At 49.6% G+C, this 15,180-nt stretch overlaps 1 protein-coding gene across 6 annotated transcripts in view; it reads left to right on the top strand.

The window, feature by feature from the left end:
- The window catches only part of tnrc6c2 (trinucleotide repeat containing adaptor 6C2), an 89,632-nt gene that overhangs the window by 45,238 nt on the left and 29,214 nt on the right, over positions 1 to 15,180 (top strand). For all 6 annotated transcript variants that reach the window (XM_063201682.1, XM_063201691.1, XM_063201667.1 and 3 more), the window contains exons 5-9: positions 3,627 to 6,374; positions 9,639 to 9,887; positions 11,358 to 11,530; positions 12,065 to 12,148; positions 13,516 to 13,573. In XM_063201682.1, the coding sequence (XP_063057752.1) occupies positions 3,627 to 6,374; positions 9,639 to 9,887; positions 11,358 to 11,530; positions 12,065 to 12,148; positions 13,516 to 13,573 (3,312 nt within the window). The remainder of the gene's footprint in view (positions 1 to 3,626; positions 6,375 to 9,638; positions 9,888 to 11,357; positions 11,531 to 12,064; positions 12,149 to 13,515; positions 13,574 to 15,180) is intronic.

The raw sequence follows: 15,180 nt of genomic DNA, 5'->3' as shown, positions 1-15,180 counted from the left end.
AAGAGATTTGTTGTTGGCATTGAAAAACACCGGATGCAGAGAACCCCCCTTGACGCTTTAACGAAAACACTCGCTTCCAAATTGGGATGAAGGAACTTGGGGTGAAGCGATCGGCTAACAATCAGCCAGCTAACAGCCGCCACCTAGCCATCAGCCCTCTATTGTCTTTCCCGTTTCCCTGGGCTTGTGCCATGCATGAATTACATTCGTGTTTCTCAACAGGGGCGGTACAGCCCCCAATAGGGCATTGGAGAGCTCTATGGGGGCGTTGAGAAGGATATAGCTGAGAGGGGGCGGTGCTTAGTTGCCATTGGGGGGCATTAGTCCATTGTAATTTTTCAATACTAAGAGGGGCGTTGTCAGTCTTATGATGATGTCAAGGGGCGTTGGGAGGCTTGTGATGAGGCCAAGGGGGCGTTTCTTCTAAAAAAGGTTGAGAACCACTGCATTGCATTCTCTCAGGGGGTGGTTGGTTAGGGGTGGTTTGAGTGGGTGAGGCACGTTTTTTTGAACGCGCCTGTGAATGAGTTGGAGGGATGGTTTGGCGGGTGGGGGGGGGTGATAGCTATGTAGCGAATGAGTGAGTAGTATGCATGTGGTGAGGGTCCGTTTTGGACGGATGCCCAACTTGCGTGAATGAGTGTGTGTGTGTGTGTGTGTGTGTGAGAGAGAGAGAGTGTGGGGTAGGTGGGTAGCTGGGGAGGGGGTCTTGTTTTGGACGGATGCCCAACTTGCTTAGCTGCCATGTTTTGTCTGTCTCCTCCACTCTTTTTTTTTAGGTAGCCGTCCAAACCACATTTGTGTTGTGATGTCTGCGAAACAGATGGGAGTTTGAGTTTAAAGCTACTAGGTCGCATCCACGTTGAATGTTTACAGCGTTCACGTTAAGTGTTTGGGCTTGGTCCAGTCCAACCGCTGTTTGTTTACTCCTTTCTGGGGTGCATTTCTCAAAAGCGTAGTTGTTAGCCAGTTAGCAACTTGGGTACTTGCCATTGGGAAATTGCATTGCAAACCAGGAAGTAGCTAACATAGCAAATACGGCTTCGAGAAATGCACCTCTAGTTTTTAGGTGCCCTTTGATTTGGCGTGAAAAGAATTGGTGTCGTTTGACCAGAGAGAGAGAGAGGAGTTTACAGGGGTTTGGCTACCCATCACTTTTTTTCTGGTCAGGGTTAAGGTTGGTGTGTGCGCGCGTGCGTGCGTGTGCGTACGCGTACGTGTGTGTGTGTGCGTGCTTGTGGATTTCTCAACTTGTAGACTAGTAAATCCTATAGAGGTGCAGACAGTGCAGACTGGCTAACCATCACCATTTCAGTTGTTTGTACTCTCTGTGTGTCTGTGTGTGCGCGTGTGTGTGTGTGTGTGTAGGGATTTTTCCACTGCTAGGCCCTATGCAATGGCTCGGGTTTAGACTGTCGACCCTCAGAGATAAGAGGTCTGGACAGAGCTGATAAGTGCAGAGGAAAGGAAATTGCATTTATGGACTATACTGTGTGTGTGTGTGTGTGTGTGTGTGTGTGTGTGTGTGTGTGTGTGTGTGTGTGTGTGTGTGTGTGTGTGTGTGTGTGTGTGTGTGTGTGTGTGTGTGTGTGTGTGTGTGTGTGTGTGTGTGTGTGTGTGTGTGTAAAAAGAGAGACTGTGTGTGTGATGGACTGAATGTACCTTAAATCTCCCATGCATCCCACACCTGTCAGATAGCAGTGCTTTTCTATTGGCTGTTGGATGGAGTAGGAGGTGTATGCTTCCCTCGGGCGCCTTTTTGTTTCTGACTGAAACATCGACATCCATTTATATCCTCACCTCATCTTTCTTTTCTTCTCTTTTCTCTTCTCTTCTGTTCTCCTCAAAGTACAGTTTTTTTTCCATTTTAAGGAAGCCAGTAGAATCGAACGGCAACCACTACCGACCGTGTCAGAGAAAGAGCCTCTCCTTCTCCGGAGTGCCAGGTTTTTTTTTTATGCTCGCACATTTTCAGTGTGACCGAGAAGAAATGTGAGGGTGTGTGTGTGTGTGTGTGTGTGTGTGTGTGTGTGTGTGTGTGTGTGTGTGTGTGTGTGTGTGTGTGTGTGTGTGTGTGTGTGTGTGTGTGTGTGTGTGTGTGTGTGTGTGTGTTGAATGTCGATGTATGACCTTTTGTATGGATCAGCATCAGTAGCGCAATTCATTTCGGAATGGTGAAGCTTGCCTGGCTAGCACAGCATCAACCTGTCCTCAGGGCTATGGCAGTCAGAGAGGTGTGCGTGTGTCTGTGTGTGTGTTTGTGTGTGTGTGTGTGTGTGTTTGTACATGAAGCCACAGTGGAGGAGGTTGGTGAGGTGGAGGTGGGGGAGAAATTGTGGGTTCGCTTTGCAATGCAGATCAATGCCCTTTTCTTTTCTCCCTCCACCGGCATTAACGCTACATCGATTACCTACCTGGCGGTGATTGATTATAGCTGGCTGGAATTTAAACACTTTTTTTCTCCCTTCTCGCTGTCCTCCGCTCTTTTATTTTCCTTTCTTTTCCTTTCTTCTCTTTTCTCGGTCTCTGAGGCATGCACTGCTTAGCTGGTCTGTGGGCTATGGGGTTGCACATTTGACCGAGAGTATGTGCATTTTATAGCTTTGCTGTGCGTGTGTGTGTGTTCGTTCGTGTGTGTGTTCGTGTGTCTGTGTGTTTGACTCTCTGACTCCTGTGTCCCCTTCCTCCCAGTGTCTTGTGATGGTGTTAGGGATGTGTGTGTGTGTGTGTGTGTAGTGTGTGTGTGTGTGTGTGTGTGTGTGTGTAGTGTGTGATTGGAGAGCCGATGGAGCATGGGGAGTGATGGATGAGGCTCTCGTCTTGGATTCATTCCAATAAACGAGCAGCGTTCCGCTTCAGCTTCCCTTCCCCTCAACAGCGGCTGCTGAAGGGTGTGTGTGTGTGCGAGCGCGTGTGCGAGCACGTGTGCGTGTGCGAGTGCGTGTGCGTGAAAGGGGTGTTAGGTGCGGTGTGGGATGGAGACCGATGGAGCTCTATTTCGCCATTCCACTAGCACGTGGCTACACCAGACAGCCAGAATATATGCCGACACGCTGCAGCTAATACGACAAGTGGCATGCTCTGTTGTGCACTCTGATTATCTGTACATTTTTGTAAAATGTGGCTGTAGCTGCAACATCGTTAGACCATAGGAAAAGACAAAATAAGCAGTCTTGTGTGCTTTCATCAAATAAACATTGAGCTAGGCAGACAAAAATGTTGACTACACCATGATTATTTGATTGCTATTTCATTGCTATAGTCTGCACGTTATGCTGACTATGCCAACATGACTCTTAATGTCTTAAAGAGAGACTAGACAGCTTTGTCAAATTCATCACGCCAAAATGAGTGAACAGGGATCCCCCCCGTCTGCCTATGCGCTCCCTGGGCAAAAAAAACCCACTTATGATTCTGGATTTTATATACGTAATTGTCATTTGTCCGCCATAATGTCTCCGGACTTAATGCCTCCATTTCGCTTCAAGTCAAGTCGGCTTTATTGTCAATTTCTTTACATATGCTGGTCATACAAATAATTTAAATTACGTTTCTTACTTTCCCATGCAGACATGGACTTCTTAACTGACGTTCTCTCTCTCTCTCTCTTGTGTGTTTCCCTACAGAGCTGTCCCATCTAAGTGGCCTGGGAACGCAGTATGAGAATCCCCTTTGGGGTCAGTCCAACAACACCGCCAGTAGTAGTAACAATACCACTAGCACCAGTGGCTGGGACCAAGTGATTATCGACGAGAGCGACCGCGACGCCTGGCCCTCCATTTCCTCCTCCTCCAACGCCAGCGGCACCAGCAGCAGTATCCACGCAGTCCCAGCATGCCCTTCCTCGGTGGCGGCGGACACTGACCGCTCCCCAGACGGCAGCGTCGTCACGGTCACTAGCGGCAACAGCAGCGGCGGCGGCGGCGGCAACATGAGCATGGCAACGGGTGCTGGTCAGCCAGCTCACTATCCAATCAGCAACAAGAACGGCATCGGCAACATGGTCTCCAGCCAAGGCGGGCCCCCGAACCGGGGATGGGGGGGCTCCGAGGGCAAAGGCGACGGCCTGGGGCCCATGGGAGGAAGGGGACACCAGTCCGGCTGGGGGACGCCTAACCTCAACCTAAACCCCAACGCCAACCCCTCCGCCTGGCCTATGCTCGGGCACGAAGGCCCCAATAATGTCGGCGGTGGCAGCAACGGTGGCGGCATGGGGGGTCCGAACTCCCTCCCCCCGAATATGTGCGGGCCACCCGGGGTTCCGTCGGCGCTGCACGGCCCCAACGGCAACGGCAACATGGGCGGAGGCGGAAGTGCCAACGGTAACATGATGATGGGCGATACCAGCGGCACCAGTGCTTGGGGCAACCCCGACGCCCCCGGCCCAGACTCGCAGCGCCAGAACTCCCCTTCCTCTACGAATGTGTCTTCTTCTTCTGCTTTCGGCATGGAGCAGCCTCCCATGAACACTGACGGACCAAGCAGCCACGCGAGCAGCAAGCAGGAGCCCATGAGCCCCGTCCACAGCTGGGGCCAGCAGTCCCCCACCGAGGCCTCGCAGGCCAACGGAGGAGGAGGAGGAGGAGGAGGAGATGGCACCTCCATGTGGGGAAGCGGAGACAACAAGTCCGGGGAGTCCAAGGACTCTGGATGGGGCGGCGACTCCGGAAACTCTGGATGGGGCAGTGGTGGTGGTGGAGGCGCAGGGGGCAACAACAACAACAACAGTGGCACCGGTACCTGGGGCGACTGGGGGGGCAACAGCAAACCGCAGCAGTCCGGCAGCGGAGACGCCAGCGGCGGCTGGAACTCGGAGCCCTCCCAGGACCACCAGATGAGCTCCTGGGCCTCCGGCGACGGCGGCGGCGCTGCCGCCAGCGATGGCAGCGGAGGCAGCAGCGATGGTCGCGGCGGTCGCCGAGAACGCTCCTCCAGCATCGGCTCCAAGGTCCCGCTCTTGCCTCGCCAGGACCTGGACCCCCGCGTGCTCTCCAACTCCGGCTGGGGCCAGACCCCCGTGCGGCAGCACACCGTCTGGGAGATGGAGGAGATCCAGCCCGAGCGCAAGTCCGAGAGCGGAAGCGACGGCTGGGGATCGAGCTCTTCCTCCAGCAGCGCCACTCCGGCCGGACCGCCACCGTCCATGTCCGGCGGTGGCGCCAACCCAAACATGGGTGGCGGGATGCCGAGACCCGACTCCGGGGGCAAGAACGAGCCCGCGGGCCCGGTCGGCTCAGCCTCCGGATGGGGAGGCGCCCCTACTGCTCCCAAGCAGTCGGTCGGCAGTGGATGGGGAGATCCTCCGGCAAGCAAGAAGGTGTCCAACGGGTCGATGAGCGGATGGGGCGAACCAATCAACAACTCCGGCCCCAAGAGCAACCAGTCCTGGGGATCCGGCGACAAGTCCCCCACTAACTGGGACGATGGGCCATCCCAGCCCAAGCAGCAGCAGCAGCAGCAGCAACAGCAACAAGGGGGCTGGGGAGACCCAGGCCCCAACAAACCCTCCCAGAGCTGGGGCAACGGCAGCAGCAGCGGGAGCGGTAGCGGTAGCGGAGGCAGCGGAGAGTGGGGCGGCGACTCCAACGAGACAAAGAAGAACGGCTCTGGAAACTCCATGTGGGGCGACGGCAACGACGGAGGAAGCAACAACTGGAAGGAACCCAGCAACTCTCGCAGCTGGAGCAAACCGGCGCCCAACGTGTCGTCCGGCCCCAACAACCAGGGATGGGGCGGCGGCGGCAAACCCCAAGACGGCCCCAACGGCAATGGCCCCAGCGGCCCCAACGGCGGCGCACCGACCATGGGCTCATGGGGCGGCCCCAACTCCGTGAAGCAAACTGGTGGTTGGGGCGGCGGCGGTGGAGGAGGAGGGTCCTCTGGAGGAGGAGGAGGAGGAGGAGGAGGACGCGGCGACTCGGAGGCCACAGGCTGGGAAGAGCCTTCTCCTCCCTCCATCCGTCGCAAGATGGAGATCGACGACGGCACATCCACTTGGGGCGACCCGAGCGCCTACAGCAAGGCCGTCAACATGTGGGACCGCAACAATCCCGCGCAGCAGCAACAGGGTGGCGGTGGCGGTGGCGGAGGAGGAGGAAACCACTCCGGACCCGGCAACAACAGCAACTCGGGGCCGGGAAACAACAATGGCGGAAACAGCCACCACCACCACCACCACCACCACTCAGCGGGACCACCACCCAACAACAATAACAATCACTCTCATCATCACCCTCACCACAACCCGCATCACCACGGCCAGCAGAACCACATGCAGAGCCACTCCAACGGCGGCCACAACAACAACAACGGCGGCGGCTCACCCAATCAGCCCGGAGGACCGCCCCAGAATAGACCCCCTCTCGTCACTCCAGGTAAGAATCTCTGTTTTTACAAACGTACAGACATACTGTTGTATGTATAATAATGCATACCCAGCACACACTGTAATGCAGAAAGATCACCCCAATTCTCCTGAGCTGCATTCTTGTTTACCTCAGAATCTCCATGTGGACCATTTAGCGTTTTTGCCATTTCATCCAACAAAAATAGATTTGCTACGGCACCCCTAAATCATGATGTGTTGGGAAAAATACTTAATTTCACATGTTTTTTTTTCTGTTTTTGTATTTTGGAAAACTTCTAGCAGTCAGCCATATCTAAATTCAAGAATTGTGGTCTTTGATGCACCATAATGTGCAGACATCACACAGACATTGTTTTACAGTATTTTCACACATGTAACCAGGGAATCTGTTCCCATACCCATTTGCACATGAAACGTATTGTGCCGCGTTGCACTCTTTCTTGCGACACTTTGCCAGTGATTGCATAAGCAGATGCCGTTTTTCAGCAATCGCACCTGCCCCCCCTCACCCACCACCCCCTTACTCTTCCTTACTCTCAGTGCATGCTCTTCTCTCTCTGTGGGTGGGAATATGTGACGGTGGAACAGGAGATGTTTGTATTGCAAATTTGTAGGGCGGCCTTTGTTTGTGTTTTACAGCACCGTTATACTACCAAAAAACTCCTGACAACTGCTTCGCAGGGAGCCAGTTAAAGGCCCTCAGGCATGCTCTTGTTAAAGCGGTCCCAGCACGCCATCGCACATCGCACATTACACAGGATCTCTGCTTTCCACATAAAACTCAGTCAGGGCAGGATGACAAGAGTCCGGGGTGGAGTTTTTAAAGGGTGGAAGATAAAGAGATCTGTGATAAATTCTCATGGGGGCGGTCGATCTGCACGAGGTGGTAGAGATGGTAGGGCTCGTCATCGCTTGCTGTACTGCACTGCTTTACAGCCAGCCACCCCTGTCATAAATGCTTTGGTGAAATGGTCCGTCATTCCATGCACAGGGATCTCTCTTTCCATATGAAACTCAGTCAGTGCAGAATGACGAGTGCAGGCGAGAGTTTTAAAGATGGTAAGATAAAGAGATCTCTGCATTCTCCTGAGGGCAGGCTGCACAAGTGACATGGTAGGGCCCGTTATTGCCTGCCAGGGCTGCTCTGCTGCCACCCCTGTCAGCAGTGCTTCAGTGGAACGTTCCGGCACGCCATGCACAGGACCTCGCTTTTTCAACATTAAAACTCAGGAAGAAGAATGACATGGGTCTGGGTGGAGTTTTAAAGGCAATACGATAAAGAGGTCTGTGATACATCCTCATGGGGGTGGCAAGAGTGACATCAGTGATTGTTCAGATATGTTAACGTAATGCATTGCTATGGTGGCCAAACGTGGTCTGCAGGAAGGGGAGTTTGACAACCAGCGCCATGCACAAGCATTTTATTTTTATAAGCTTCAAAATAAAATAAAAAATACTTTTGTGCAGTGCATTGTTTTGTAATGGTTAGTAAGCTTAATGCCAACAAAGTTTGATTCTAAACTTTGTCTGTAAGGCGAGCTAACAAGGTAACTGACTCAGAAAATCAAAATCAATGGTGGGATCTACGACAACTTGGTGATTGTATATTCCCATGACCAGTTCAGATAATATCAGATATGATATCTGACTGGGTGTTAGTAATTACAATTATCAGTAACCCTGCATCTGCATCCCTGAACCTAAAAATGCAATGTTTCTGAGTTGGAAATTTGTGACCTGACAAAAACTTTTCCTAAATCTAACCTGTCAGAGGTGCAACAACAACCTGCGCTTTGTCATGCGGCAGCAGTCTACTTGGAAGCAGCGAGGAACATGGAACCCTTTTTTGAAAAAAATGTCCTAAGTTCCCTGGTTGTGGGGAACATAGGACCCGGGGAACATAGTTATGGCATGGCCCATCACTGCGTTGTCACAGTAGGCCTGCCACCCCTGTCCGTCAGCCTCAGTGGAACGGTCCACGTGGTGCCGTGTGCAGATTTCTCTGGCCTTGGCAGCCGGCAGCTCGCTACTGTCTCAGCCAGCGGAGCTTTTCGGACATTGGCCAAGAGTTAAATAGACGTGGCAGCCATTCCCTTGGCCGGCTAGAGCCGGGTCCTTCAAGCTCCCTGTCCCTGCTGTCGAATCCATGAAAGCATGTCTATTTCTGGGCTGCTAGCTCGCTCGGTTGGCGTAGCCAAAAGGCGCACAATGAAAAAGATGGATGGATGGGTGGATGGAGTTATCGGAGCAAGACTTTGTTCTGTTGACATACTCTGAACTTTTCCATCTGGATTTCAGCTGCTGTCGCAGATATCAGTTTACAAGTTTCACATTTTTGTGTGTGTTGAACTTCGTATAAATCTTTCGAAAGCTTTTTGTGCTGTTAAGGTCATTTCTGCAGAGCCGTCAAACGGTACAGAGGCAGTAGAGGAAGCAGTTTGACAGCCATTTTGACCAAAGTAACTGCATCCTTAATAAGCCACATTGGCCGTCAACGAGGTTACTAGGCCATGTTAATAATAGTGTCTATGACTAATGTCAGACATGCAAAGGGGGGCATTGAGATCAGGGGGGAAAATGGCGCTTCTCAATAATTGATCGTTAGTCAATACGATGAGGTCAATCAACAAACAATTAATGAATTAGTCCATAGTTTCAATCCTTACTGTAGTAGACCTTAGTGGCATAGTGTTGCCCTGCTTTGCATACAGGAGACACAATGATCAGTCACCGGAAAGAGGAGACGGTTATTTCCCATTTTTAATGATCTTTTTCAAGCAGAAGAAATGAGAATTAAAGGGGGCTGTCGTGGTCCAGTAGTTTAATCACTGTCCTTGTGGCATTATGCGGAAAATGGGGTTGTTACCAAAGAGACTGGGCATTATATTTTCTCTTCTCTTCTCTTCTCTTCTCTTCTCTTCTCTTCTCTTCTCTTCTCTTCTCTTCTCTTCTCTTCTCTTCTCTTCTCTTCTCTCCTCTCCTCTCCTCTCCTCTCCTCTCCTCTCCTCTCCTCTCCTCTCCTCTCCTCTCCTCTCCTCTCCTCTCCTCTCCTCTCCTCTCCTCTCCTCTCTCATGTCTTGTTTTCCGGTCTTGTCCGCTCTCTGTGCTTGTTTGATGTAGTAGTTATTTATTTGATTCTTATTTTTAGATACATAATGCGAAATTGTGCCTTGCTTTGGCCCTGAGATAGCCACAGTTGCTTAATTGGCAATAAAGTAAACAAACAAACCTCCCCTCTCTTCTCCCTCCTTCCTCTCCTCTCCTCTCACAGGCTGGGGCGATCTGCCCAGCGTCCAGGCCAAGCCGGAGCCGTCCTCCTCCTCGTGGGGTGACCCGGGCTCCAACGGCCCTGCGGTGGACAACGGCACCTCGGCCTGGGGCAAGCCTCCTCGCAACTGTGGAGGAGGCGGCGGCGGAGGAGGAGGAGGAGGAGGATGGGGCGACGGGGGAGGAGGCCACGAGCCGTCCGGACCCTACGGCAGGGGCAACGCACCCCCAGGATCTGGCCCCTGCAAACAAGGTAAGATGATGGAAAATTCTGTATGGGCAGCTCCATAGAGAAACCGAGCTCAAGTCTTTGTCTTTGACAAACTTTGTCTTTTTTGGTCTCCCATGTTGATCTTAACATCTTAGCATACTTTCACATGGCCACGACATCTTCAGATATTGTTTTAATACGGTCAGATGCATATTGCGTGTAGGCATCCAGGCACATTTCTTTCTATAGCACATTTCATAGTGTACACACAGGCAGCTCAATGTGCATCACAAAAATAAAAGCCCCCTGTAAACAAGATAAGACTGTGGAAGACGTTGCATTTATTTAGGCAAGGCAAGGCAAATTCATTTTCATAGTGCATTCCATACACATGTGAAACTCGATGCGCTGCACAAAAATAAAAGCGTTAAAAAACGCAGCTGATAAGAATCAAAGTGTTCTCGTGTTCCTATGTATGCATGGATTATAGGATGTGGAGGGGTTTCTACACTCATTTCATTGTCAAGGTCAAGAAAGGGTATATTATGCATGGGATTCAGCTTGGTGGTGCATGCATTCTTGGGAGAGAGGCAGTGTGCTTGGAGCGACGTTCTTACAGGCCCACAGTGACACCTGGTGGTTAGAGTCTATATCACTACACTAGCTGCAGGACTGTGGCCACTGCTCTCGTGTCGGTTTTGAACCTGGGCCACCGCAGGGGGTTTGGCCAGGTGTTGCAATGAGTCTGTCTGTCTGTCTCTCTTACTATCTATCTGTCCGTCTGTCTCTCTTACTGTATGTCTGTCTGTATTTCTGTCTGTCTGTCTTGCTGTCTGTCTGTCTGTCTGTCTTACCATCTGACTGTATTTTTGTCTGTCTGTCTATCTGTCCTCCTAATTGATTTGTGAAAAAATACTGCCATTAATAGCTCAACTAATACCAAATTTGGTGTAGGGCATATACATGTCGTATTTAAACATCATGTCCGTAGTGTAATGTAATGTCCACCTATGTGTCATGTAGGGCTGTCACAATGTTCAATAAGTCAATATATCGTGCAATACGTTTTTACAAGCATGATAACTTTTTTGCCACAATAAGTTATTGCATGCTTCTTTGCTTTCCTCGTCACTCTCTCTTAGACTGAATATCAGGCACATTTCACTCAGCACAATGATGCTTTAACGTTGTTGTACTTTTAATTTTCAGTCTGTCTACCTTGTCTATCTCTCTATCTACCCATCTATTTAGCACCCCCTGCTGCGACGCTCTCAAAATTAGAAAGGGTGTATTCGCATTTCATCCCATTGCCATTGTATTTATTTGAAAATTACCGAGAAGACAATATTATCGTTTTTCGCAATCATTTCTTAGCCAATTTATCGTCCAGCAAAATTTGTTATCGTGACAGGCCTAGTGTCATCTGACATTGTTTGCCATATCGGGGCCAAGTTTCCATCTCTGATTGCACTTGTTAAGTTTCTTTTTCTCCCCCCACCCCCCTTCCTCCAGCCCCCAAATCTATGCAAGACGGCTGGGGATCGAGCGGCGAGGACATGGGCATGTCCGGCGGCGGCCAATGGGGGGAGGCGGATGACGGGGACATGTGGAACAGCCCCACCTCCCAGGAGAGCAGCTCCTCCTGTAACTCATGGGGAAACCCGCCCAAGAAGATGCCGCCCAAGGTGAGTCAGCGAGAAATACCGACTTGTTTGGAACTTACCAACTGGGGTTTAAAGAGCTATTATATAGCTGTTATATGATATAGTTATACGTAGCTATATAATATAATTGTAGTCTTTAGTTGTCTTTACGTAAAGCTGAAATGGCATCATTTATGAAATTGGGAAAGTTGAAGGAAAGTATTGTCTTATTTACATGTTTAAGAATTTCAAGCAGCATAGTTTCTGTCACTGACAATGACAGAGCAGAATTCAAATGCAATTGCTCTTTTTTCTAATTTACACTGTGTCGATTAATCCATGTGCAATTTTTAAAAAGACGTTCTGTATGAACAAGCAGGGTCTCTAAAGCCCCCCAGGCGTTGGGGAGCCCTAGCTGAGCAGAGGGGTGGTGCTGAGTTACACTGGTCTATGTTTTTTTTTAACACTAAGGGGGCGTTGGAAGGCTTATGATGAAGGCGTTTGTTTAAAAAAAAAAAATGATTGTGATCAACTGACCTATCCTAACTGTGGCTCCCATGTGTGTGTCCCCCGTAGGGCATGGGTAAGATGCCCAACAAGCCAGATGACACCTGGATCATGAACCGCCTCATCAAGCAGCTCACAGACATGGGCTTCCCGGTAAGCACGCCATCTCGCCTTTGCCTTCTCACTGGTCCGCTGCCTTTGGCATATCCTTTACACACACGCACACGCGCGCTCGCACACACACGAGCGCATACACACACACACACACACACACACACACACACACACACACACACACACACACACACACACACACACACACACACACGTGTTCAGATCTGCCATCTTGGTGTTGGACGCAGTTGCTGCACCTGTTGAATTGCCTGGCTGAGTGTAGATGTTTGACCGTGAATGGTGCAAGGTCAAACCATGACATTATGCGAGCACATGCTTTGAAAGAAAAAGAAACTTCTTTATTCGCTGGCCATTGGGAAACAAATGTTTAGTTCCATAACAGTCTTCTATGTGTACTTTTCAACTGGTTCAAGATTTCATGGTGCCACCACATTCCCCTGTCCATCTGTAGATGTCTAGTTTAGAGTGCTCATTCGTCTAGTTTCATAGTCAAACATAGGGTGTCAAGCTTCACTTGGTGACCATTTATTTGGATTGACATTTTCGGTTGCCTATGCTATGATCTTCTGGTGTTCAAGAATCAGGTGTGTGCACTAGCAGAAGCAATTTGCCCTCTTCCCATCTGTAAGTGCCTGAGAGTGTTCCTAGTTCTGCTTCCATAGCCAAACAAAAAACACATCTCACTTGCTGGCCATTGGGAAACACATTCTAGTGCCATAACACTCGGCCAGTTCAATGGTTGAGATTGGTGGTTTTTCCATCACTTTCCTCGTCTCCATCACGTCTCCCGGTCCGCCTGTAAGCATCCTAGAAGCGCTCCTAGCCTTGGTCTGCTTGTCATAGCCGAACGCCAGGGTGTCTGCTCCCCAGGGGATGAAATTATACCAGTTATCTGAAAAAAACACGTCTGTCAACAGACATCTTCCTTCCGTGATGTATAATTTGCCTCGCAGCTTTTGAAAAGACTTGAATGCGGCCCGCCTGCCGTGGTAGCTGTCTGCCCCTGGGCTGTAAATACGATGTTTGCTGTATGCGCGTTGTTAAATAAAAAGGTTGTTGACAGGCTGTCAGTGGAGACATGATTTTGCTCTCTTATAACCTCCCTCCTCCCTTTCTCCTCTCTTTCACCCTCCTTTTTTCTTCTATCTCGATTCCCTCTCTCCTCACTTTCCCTCTCTCTTCATCCTCTCTCGTTCTTTCCTGTCATTTACTCTTCCTCCATCCTCTCCTTCTCTCTCCCTCCCCCTCTCCTCCTTTTCTCCTATCCTCTCTCCTCCCCCTTTCATCTATCTATCTATCTATCTATCTATCTATCTATCTATCTATCTATCTATCTATCTATCTATCTATCTATCTATCTATCTATCTATCTATCCTCCCTGCAGAGGGACCCTGCCGAGGAGGCTCTGAAGAGCAACAACATGAATCTGGATCAAGCCATGAGTGAGTGTCACTTCCTCCTCCTCCTCTCCAAAATACACACCGCATCTTCTCCACAACACACACCGCATCCTCTCTACAACAACCTCCATCATCTGTCTCTCTTGTCAATCTATCTCTATCTCCATCATTCTACCTTAAAGTATCAGTGCAGGCTTAGCTGAAGCAGACGCAGTGCTCGTGTGCTGTTGTGCTATAAAGCAAACATAGTGACTGTGTGAAGTTGCCTCGCTGTTAACATCAAGTCTTTTGCTTTCTACGTACAGTCGTTCATCAATATATGAAGAGTTTATTTGCAAAACGGTATATCTACCTTTTGTAGAATGTTGGGAAATTGGCATTTTTGTTTTGGGCATTCCATTGCATTGCAAAAAATGCATTTTTTATAGGTTGATAAAGTATGTTCTCAAAATATTTGAATGGCAAAAATTCACACATAGGTGATGGGACCTCTGAACAGTCATTTTCAATAACAAGTCAAAAATGGTGGATACACATACATTTTGCGCATAAACTTTTCATATCTTCAGATGTCAGTGCAGACTTAGCGGAAGCCAACGCAGTGCTCGTTTGCTGTTGTGCTATAAAGCAAACATAGTGACTGTGTGTAGTTGCCTCGCTGTTAACATCAAGCCCTTTTTGCTTTCCGTGTAGAGTCGTCTCAGTCAGTGACTGCATTCTATGGACAAAAACACGTGTTCAACAGATTTGAAGCCTTTCAACCGTCTCAACCTTGGTGTCCATTCTAAATGCAGTCATTGGTCTCTAGGGTTTGATAGATTCTATGGACAGTCATCGGTCTCTGTGTTTGAATGAGCCCAGGGCCTAATGTGTGTAGGTGTGTCAGTGTTGAATAGAGCCGAGTGCTCTTGTGACGGCTCCAGCACTACAACGAGGCCAACGTGTAGGCGCAGTTGTGCCTGTATTAGCATCAGCAGTGCGTGCGCATAGGACCTAGTGTTGAAATAAGCGCCATGTTGCATTCGTACGTAGGCGTCCCTGGGTTAAAGAGAGCGTATACTTGTGTTTAGGTTTCCTAGTGTTCGAGCGTCTCGAGTTTCTTACTGTTTGGGAGAGCCTGGTTCTCGGGTGAATGCTCCAGTTACTAGGATTATCATTTTTCACTGTGACGTCAGACATGTTCCGTTTTTGAAGAGAAGCAGGAAAAATGGCTACCGGTTTCCACAGGAAGACGCTGCGGTGTCATATTCTGTCTATGGTTTCCCTGAGTCAAATATATTGAATTAAAGATGTCTGGCGTCATGTGAGAAAGAGTTATTAGGGCAGTGTAGATATGTTTGCGTCAGAGAGAGAGAGGTTCCATTGGCCCATTGTTTCCGGGTTCTATTATTGCAAGGGGGGGGGGGGGGGGGAATCCCCCTTTAGGCAGACCTAGGCAGACCTAAGGACTGTTCTATTCAATGCTAGGAGTATTATGACACGCCCCTTTAGGCAGACCGGAACCTGGTCATGTTAGGTGCCCATAGCAACCTATTACATTGGCATATCTCTATATTAAAGAATCTCTGTTTGCGTGATGTCCAATAGGTTAATGCAAGTTCACTGCTCTTGTTTTGGTGTCCTAATGTTAGACTGAGCTTAGTGTGTCA

The sequence above is a fragment of the Engraulis encrasicolus genome, chromosome 1 (assembly GCF_034702125.1).
Source record: "Engraulis encrasicolus isolate BLACKSEA-1 chromosome 1, IST_EnEncr_1.0, whole genome shotgun sequence".
In the NCBI taxonomy this organism is placed as follows: Eukaryota; Metazoa; Chordata; class Actinopteri; order Clupeiformes; family Engraulidae; genus Engraulis; species Engraulis encrasicolus.
This window is presented reverse-complemented; position numbering and strand designations above follow the sequence as displayed.